Source organism: Cupressus sempervirens, chromosome 2 (assembly GCF_028749045.1).
Source record: "Cupressus sempervirens isolate cs-2001-9-10 chromosome 2, ASM2874904v1, whole genome shotgun sequence".
Classification (NCBI taxonomy): Eukaryota; Viridiplantae; Streptophyta; class Pinopsida; order Cupressales; family Cupressaceae; genus Cupressus; species Cupressus sempervirens.
Window position 1 is genome coordinate 220,699,886 of NC_143119.1, and position 8,945 is coordinate 220,708,830.

The window sequence follows — 8,945 nt, forward strand, 5'->3', positions numbered from 1 at the left end:
TTGCTAATATATTTTAATATTCTAAATTTTATGAAGATATCATGTAGCTACATTAACTATAAAAGTGTGACAAATTTTTATGTTGAATGTCTTAAAACCTTAATTCTCTAAAATGAATTATATATAATCATATTACTATAAAAGTGGATATTGTGACAAATTTTAATGTCTCGTTTATTGCTTTCGAATCCGCTGGATCATCAGAGATAGAGGGAATGGGCAGATAATCAAAGATGTTCGCCCACTGCTCACCTATCTATTCGATCTAGCCGGGCCGGGAGATCTGATTCCTGATGCATGCAAAGGGCGCTTCTGCCCTTCCTGCATAGTCTGTCCAGTCAAGAAGAACTGATTCTTTTTTATGCATGCAGAGTTGCCTACTATTCTAAATGTCGTTAAAACCTCAATTCTGTAAAATGAGCTATATATATAATCATGACCACAACATATTATATATAGGTGATCAATTGTTGAAAATTAAATTTAATATAATTTGAATTGAAAGATATATATTTTAGACTACGATGATTAAACTCTCTTCAGGCACTAACAAAATATCCATTATTAAACTAATCTAAACAAGCTAAAACTGTATCAGCTAGGTGATCGTACAAACATTTAAACAACTTCCAGGCTGCATGGGGCCAACAAAGTAGAATAGTAAATAATGGAAATGGGAAGGATAGGGAAATATTTTGCAGTTGAAAAATATTAATGAAAAGGTTTGATTTCTTTACATAGGCTAGCTCCGTAAAGTGTAGTACAATGGCATTGACAACTATTTTATCAAAATAATGAAAAACAATGTAGCAATATCAAACGAATACAACTATTCTATTTCTCGAGACGAACGGGAATTGCTGGAACGCTATCCCACCAGTCCTTCATCCTCCTTGCACTTCGCTCAGACGACCTTGAACTTGATTGTCTCACTGGCAAATTCTTTGTAAATACATGCGCTATAATTCCCATTATCATAATCTTCAATGGAAGAAATAGAAATGTTATAGCCAGTCCCACTAACCCTAATATCACTTCATTCGAATGCTGTATCACCAAAACCCAACGCCATTATTATTAGTATTCATGCCAACATAAACAAAATTAAAACTTCCGATTTTTTTTTGAGAGAACATTAATAATTTTTGAATGATTATTTCCGATTACACTCCATAAGTCATTTTTCAAATCACATTTCCTAATTTACTAATAAAATAATGTTTAATATGGCATTGAACACAGTCACTGCATTTTACTCGGGTGATTCAAAACTTTAATATAAATTTTTAGAGATTTTTCTGCAAAAATTAAGAAAAACACCATATAAAACAAAAAAGCTTTAAAAGGAATAAGGAAGGTTGTATACAGACCTTTCTGGGCTTTGACAGTGCAATGGACAGCAATTTTAAAAGAGTGATATTTGTTGCTTTTAGAGATGAATTAATGTAGCTAACAGCTTGTTGAGCAGACACTACAGTTTCCATGCTAATGCCGCTGCTATTACTTTGATCAGAAGAGGTAGAAATCACAATCTCATTGTACTTGTCTTTTATGTCTGTCCTCCTTATCCATAGCAGGAATGCTGCTCCCATGAAAAGAAGTGCAGACAGAGCATACCCAATCCACTCCCTGCAATATACACACCCTCCAATCATTCAAATCATAATACATCTTAGCATGAACACATGTAATCTATAGTATTGTTTTCGTCTAATCATTTGGAAAGGCTTAAACAGCCTTCACCTTGGCCTAATAATGATTTCATTTATGATTGCCTTTATAAGGTTCAGTGTAAAGAGCCAGCATGTTGTGCTCAAACGCTGGAGGCCATGACTACTCTGTGGAAAAGATAATACTATATCGTTGAAACATCATTGATTTATTTCTAACAATGCTTCTGGTCATCGAGCTTCATTAATGAATTATGACTGATATTGAAAGAAAATGAATGCTACTATCCTCTCAAGGGAAAAGGAAAATCTTAGTCTTTAAGAAAAGAAAAGGCCGTTAGTCTTTGATTGCGACTTTGTGGCATTCACGTGATAAAACAAAACTTGTCTTGGCATAAATTTTGCCTTTATTAGCCAGAATATGAGTAAGAGGCTATGATTCTCGATGGATTAAACTGCAACTAATGAATCCATACTTAGATTGGCATTAACCCACTGTTATGATATTTCAGGAAACTCATGTGCGCTTACAGTGGTCCTTATATAAGTATGTATCTCCTATGCTTATAGCCCTTGCCCCCCGATGGTTGAGAAATTTTTTTAATAAGGAAAGCCTAAAATGATTGGTTATAGAGAAAACAACTTGGAGTGTTACATTTTATATGATCCTCACACAGAGTTTTATTACTTCTAAGGATGTTGAATAACTCAAACTAAGAATTTTATTACTGCTGGGAATGTTGAATAACTAGTAAAGAACTTACTGATAATGGACCAAAAAGCATATGGTAAAATTACATAATTTCAATCGGAGACTTAAGGAACCGACAAAAAACTGACCATAAAGTCGTATAGGCATATGGATTAAAAAAATATGACCAAAAAGGTTGAAAGCCTCGAAAACTTTGCCATAATATAACACCTTAAAAAACCAACATTCTTTGCCTTCCACCGCAACGCCAGTCAATACCGCATGCTACTTCAACTAACCCAAAGCCATAGATGCATCAATGTTACGTGATTCCCTTGCACTTCACTTATAATATAAGAGATTGAGATTGAAACCTAATGCCAAGTGAGACTACTTGCAATAAAAAACACCGTGAAGAGAGCCTCTTCAAAAGAGGGGAATAGAAAAGTCAGTGCCCACCTCAACATACCCCTCTAACTTGTGAGGGCTACCCTTAAACATCAGGGCCACCCTTAAACATCACACATCAAGGAAGAAATTAAGCTTAAAAAAATTAGTCAATTTTGACTATTTAACACTTGGTCTAGGAATCAAGCCTTAGTGTGTGATGTTTAAGCCATCCACCCTCTAAGGGATAGATAGCCAATGACCTTGCCAACGTCATTGCATAAGCCCTAAAGCTCGCCAACTCTTTAGGGCAACATCTCAACTCTTTTCAATAACAAACCTTGGGCAACTCTTTTCAATAAGAAACCTTGGGCATAGGAGATTTTAATGATTCGATGCCATCTAAAGGTATAAGGCATGTCCATATCTTCAAGTTTTCATAAAGAAAGTGTTTCAACAAGTTAACTTAACTTTGTGTTTCAACAAATACAAAACACTTTAGCATATGAAATCCAGCCCTTAAACATCACACTACTGAAAAGAAATTAAAAATAAATCAGCTTTGACTACTTCACACTGCTAACCTAGGAAAAGCCTTTTTAGTGTGTGATGTTTGAGCAGTCTGCACTATCCCCATACCACCTAGAGCCTTTTGTAAAGAGGCAAAGGAATCAAAGTGTTTCAACAAATACAACCTGACTTTAGCATATGAAATCCCCTTTGATTTCTGTTTTGACCAATTTCATGCCACTATCCCCATCCCACGTAGAACCTTCTATACAAAGGAATCACATGAGAAGGTATGCATGAGCTTCCTGTCTTAGATGGAGATCGAATTTCAGCTCCGTTGCTATCCATTCTACCTAACAACCCATGCTGAATCATCACCTACACAACCAAAACAACTATCGAACTTGCAGAGAAAGTTAAAGAAGTTGCCAAAGGAAATACAAAAGAAGATATATGTAGAATGCAAAGATCTGGAAATACTAGCGTATATCTGGACGGGAACTTTCACTCCGAAGCTTGATCTTATAATCTGTTGACTGACTTACAGTCAGTATACCCAATCCCTCTGCTATGCTTATTATTTAATAAACACGTTGAAAATGCTCTTCCACATTTTCCTTGTGAGTTATTTAAAAAAAAAGAACTGAATACAAATTCAAATTAGTTTGTAATAGTTTGAAGTATCAAGGATTCTATTTATTTCAAGAGTTTAACGATGGGCTAAATAAATTATAAAACAACCGAAAGGAACTTTTTCCTCCAAGAATTTGTTTTCTCAATTTTTTTATCGATCCTTTGTGGCTAAGTAATTTTAATGATTCAAACATAAGTGACCACTCAAATAATTTCATAGTTAAAAGACCTATAAATCAATACTAAAAAATAAAAAATGGACTTACATGTAAGTTATTAGGAGTGTGACAAGGAACACTGAGGCCGTTGTCAATGGTCTTTGCCAGTTTAGCACCTCTTGAAACCAAGGTACAATATTCAATAGTGGACTGAGGAGTTGCTGCACAAACCAAAATGAAAGCATTGAAATTTTCTGAAAGAGCATTAATACACAGTGTTTGGATAAATCATAATCCTGTTATCTGGAGTATCTAAAGCTTCAAATAGCAAATAACATGTGGACAGTTTACTTTGGGCTATTGTGTGCGGAAAAGGGTCAATCCAAAGTATAAATAGCTTTGACGTACTTACCATAAGAACTGTACCATTTCCAGTTATTCCTTCTGCTAGCAACCCCTCTATACTTATCCTTGCGATTTCTGTTTTCTTGGCTTCCTCTCTTGATTCATGAACACATGCCTCCAGAGCTGTCTTTTCACCAACCTGAACCTGAGTTTCTCCTTCTCCACATACTTCTCTCTCCTGGTCAATTTCTTCGCTCAACAGTAAGGCTGCACTCCAAAACATATTTGTACCTGATTGAACAGAATTAGCCAATTCTTGAGAAACAGAGTCTCCTTTTGGGAGCAGCTCTTCTGATAAGGTGAATGTTAGCAAGTTTTCAGGACATGGTGGAAATATTTTGAAGGTTTCTCTTGTTGCATGAAGCCGAATTACACCAGCCATAGCTCTACCCATTGCTTCATCTTCTTCTCTGCCTTGAAAATGGAACTTTCTAATAAAATTGTGTAAACTGATCACCTCTTTTATTAAAGCCAGCCAGTAATCACGCCGACTTGATCCAGTCAATTCTGGAAACTCCAGAATGAGAGGTTCTTCTCTGCCGGTCCATGCATATATCCGTAGCAACGAATTAGTTTTCCCCAGCTAATCATGAATGAGTCAATGACATTCAGAAAGATATGCAATTCTAAATAAATCAAATTAATAGAGTTCAGAGACTGAGTGTTTATTCATAGGGCATAGGAATGGAGAATAGGGATGCAATATTGGGAATAAGCAAGGAATGGAGAATGGAGATGCAATATTGGGAATAGGAATGGCTATTTTTAGAGGTAAAATAGGAATATGTATTCCTATTCCCTATTCCATTTGACTAAACGGAGAATAGAAAATGTATTTCAAATTTTCCATTCCTATTCCCGCAACCAAACGGGCCCTTAAAGTGTTAGAAATAGAAAGAGTATAGGTAATGCTCCAAAGAGAAGTGCATAGGTTCCTGAAGGACGAAATCGAAATAAAACAAATGTTTTCAATTTGTACTTCTTGCAATTAAGCCTGTTACAAGATGTCAGTTCTATGTCATGTTGTTCGGCTGGGGTGACTCCACTTCTAACAAGCCTTGTATGGAGACTGTGACTCCTCCAGAACAAAGTTATTAATTTCAAATTTTCTGACAAACTGTTCTTATTTAAGACTACTAGTTATTATTTATCTAGTTTCCACTCCAATCTGATTTTGGCGGAGTTACTGCTTTGCTTTCAGATGTCCTTTCCTCCCCTGCTTCTGTTTATTCTAGCTACAATTTAAATTAATAACTGTTCTCTGACTGAATGTCATCCCAAACGTTAGTTTGTTATGGAAGTACAAAGTGTTGCCATTCAGGGAAGATCTTGAAGCCGAATTGGTATTTACATTGGTATATGGATTGAGAGCCAGGTGAGGGAGAAAAATGTAACGACGTGTGCAATCAATCATCAATTTCAAAACTGTATGTTTTTGAGGTCAAGAAGCACCCGTGTACAAAGCACAATTTATATAGGTTAAAGTCCTGAAACACGTCAATGGCAACTGGCTCCCTGGCCGGCATTTCTTAAATATGATGCATCCGTTTAATGTCAATTGCTCGATTAGTAAGTAACAGGTGTTAAATTTAGGAGGTCACAGGTTTTAAACACTGGCTTTTTCGCCTGTTCAGAAATGCAAAACCGTTACAGAGAGTAGTGTACTTACATATCAGGCGAGCTGTAAATGACAGCCTTATCGAAGAGAAGAGTACCCCAAGGACCTGTTGAGCCTGCTTTAACTTGATGTTGAGTATCTTTTGAGAGCTCAAATTTTACAGCCTTCTCATAGGTAAGCACTCCCGAGGTCTCAAAATGCAGGGCATAGTTAGTTAATGTCAACCGTCCTGAGCATCAAAACATATAATTAGTCTCTGATCAAAATTTTACAAGAACAGAGAAGACTTAGGGGGGAGAGAGAGAGAATGAGAATGTACAAACCAGGCCAGCTTGTCCCGCCAATATGGCGCACTACTCTTTGTGTCTTTGCGGTGCCATCAATGTGTAATACTCTTTCCTTTTCCCCAAGATCTAATGAAGTATTCGACTCACTCTTAACCAGTTTCATACCTCTGCATATCGGTCCAAAATGAGTAAATACATGTGAAAAATGATAGAAAGATTTTGTAAAAGAGAGATAAGATTACTTGTGCAGTTGATTGAGATAGTTATGGTATAGAGGAAAGGGAAGTCGTCCTGCTGTAGAGGCTGTGAGAGTTTGGAACTGGAAATGAACGCTTACAACATCAGCAACCAGAGGCATCGCTGGAGCTAACCGTAAAAATGCCGCCTCCCCCACGCTGCTCTCCACGTCCGCCTGCAATTACACATAAAATCAATAAACATCCTTTTGGATAAAATTGTTCGGTTTTTCATCAAAGTTTCAAATCACGAAACAGTATCCGTCATCCAGATGAAAAACGACGACAAAATACTAACGAGCTTAAATTGTTTAAAGCTGTGAGTAACAAATTTTCGATTTAAGTCGAAATAAAATCGCGGAGGAGCCAAAATATATCATTTGCAGCTGGCTCAGGAACAGAGTCGACTTGCGAAGGCGAGGCCTTGAGTTCAAATCTAGGCACATACTTCTCGAACAGAGCGAACAATTTGCCAACTGATAACGAAACCCCCGTCATCTCGTACAATCGTAAATATGGTAAATATTCGCCGAAATCTAAATAAAAGAACAGTGAAAAGCATACGGCCATCACTCACCATAATAGGCATCAAGTCAGAATAGAAAAGCGAGGACTCATCTTCCGCCTCTTTCGCCTCCATCTCTATTCCTCTCCGCTGATCCTCCTGTGAACATTCCTTCTCTTGCTCTGCACTCGGATATTCCCAGGCAATCATCATATCAAATGTGAAGCAACTGAAATCCTTGCCACCTATCCTTTTGGTCGATTTCCATGGAGATGAATTAAGCGCCTTAAAGCAACAGAACTCCACCAGATTGCGAGCAAATTCTTCTTTGTTAGACTTTGTCCCGTCAGGCGTTTCCTCCTCAAACTGCTTTCGCAGATCTTGCACCGTCGTGCACATAGCCCTACAGCCAAAATCCGCACAGAAAATCTTACTTTTGTTTACTTCAAAGTTTGATTTCTGCCAAATCTACAGGCAAAATTGTCTCGTGACATGTTTATTTTAAAGAATATTTAAAATCTGCCATGAGATAAAGAATATATGAACGACTTCAGCCTTAAGATAAAGAATATTTGAACATTCAACCACGATATGAAGAAATTTTCAATGAATACGGCCTTAAGATGAAGAATTTTTTAATTCGGCCACGATATGAAGAATATTTAAACAGTCAGCCATCAGATCAAGAATATTTCGATGAATACAGCCTTAAGATGAAGAGTATTTAAATTCAGCCTTAAGATGAAGAATATTTGAACATTCAGCCATTAGATCAAGAAAATATGAATGAAAACAGCCATGAGATGAGGGGCATTTGAGGTTCAACTTACTCGGCGCATCTCCTGATAACAGCATTTGCTCTGGAAGAAAGGAACTTCATTTTCGTATCTCTGCAATGCTCATGGAGTTTCACCAGGAAGGAGTTCTTGTAGTTTTGTAGCAGAATATGTTAGCAAGGACATTTGGCTTCACCATACTTCACCACCTTGCGTTGGTATTTGAATTGTATTGCCACGAAGTCTGCCATTTCTATTTATGGCAGCTTAGTTATCGAGATACTCTCAATCTTTGTCACTAGCAGAGTATATTTGTCGCTAGTTGAAATGGATAATGGTACAATGTCTATTCGTAGTAATCGATGTACATCTAAAGACCAATTAATGTGGCGCCACCATTTACCCGTTTTCAAATACTTCATCTTCATCACGATTTATCCTGCTCTTTCTTCCACATTCGAGACCAATGCAGCACCTCAGCAAATATGGCAGAGCCGATTTTGTTTTCCCTTGCGTTCGACTTCACAAATTTGTTTTCTTGATGTAATTCCTTCACATAAAAATGATGATAGATGTGGAATATGAATAACAGCATGGACACGTGGCAGTAGTATATGTCCAGTTTAACATGCATTCACGTTCACTGATTATTGAGCAAAACGTTTACTCCAGTTGATCTACCTTGGTTTTTGCAGTTAACTGCAGTGAACTGCGATTTTCTCTTCGATTTTCTCTTCTTACATAGTGAGGAGGTCTAGAAAGAAGGCACTATCTACGCAGTAACATATTTGCACTTTGGTAAAAAAAACATATTGCTAACAGACAATCTGATATGTTACAATTATCTTATTTAATTGTAAGTGTTTACAAATTACTAACAAATATTAATACAATTAGCTAGCACGCTGAAATAGATAAAGGTGGAGGCGGAGGCATTCTTTTTGTTTGGACATTAAGATTGTTTTTCCTATAGTGTGGAAGACAAACAATAAATACCTTATAATTCAAATTCACAAAACGCTTGCACCTGATGTTGCAAGAGTACGTGGTATAGAATTGTAAACATTAT

The 8,945-nt window shown here is 36.8% G+C and overlaps 1 protein-coding gene across 2 annotated transcripts; it reads right to left on the reverse strand.

Annotated features, from left to right (window-relative positions):
* Positions 1-681: 681 nt before the first annotated feature.
* LOC149571844 (ArgH (DUF639)) lies at positions 682-8,430 on the reverse strand. Of its 2 annotated transcripts, XM_089813256.1 has the most exons (9): positions 7,931-8,430; positions 7,173-7,503; positions 6,602-6,771; positions 6,396-6,526; positions 6,124-6,301; positions 4,462-4,990; positions 4,158-4,270; positions 1,371-1,629; positions 682-1,047 (listed from the first exon to the last, which is right to left on the reverse strand). In XM_089813256.1, exons 1-9 carry the CDS (start codon positions 7,978-7,980, stop codon positions 835-837), a joined length of 1,974 nt encoding a protein of 657 aa, XP_089669382.1. In that variant the 5' UTR covers positions 7,981-8,430; the 3' UTR covers positions 682-834. The 2 variants fall into 2 exon arrangements, with proteins under 2 accessions (XP_089669382.1, XP_089669383.1); XM_089813257.1 differs by lacking the exons at positions 682-1,047; positions 1,371-1,629 and adding an exon at positions 3,555-3,636.
* Positions 8,431-8,945: the final 515 nt, after the last annotated feature.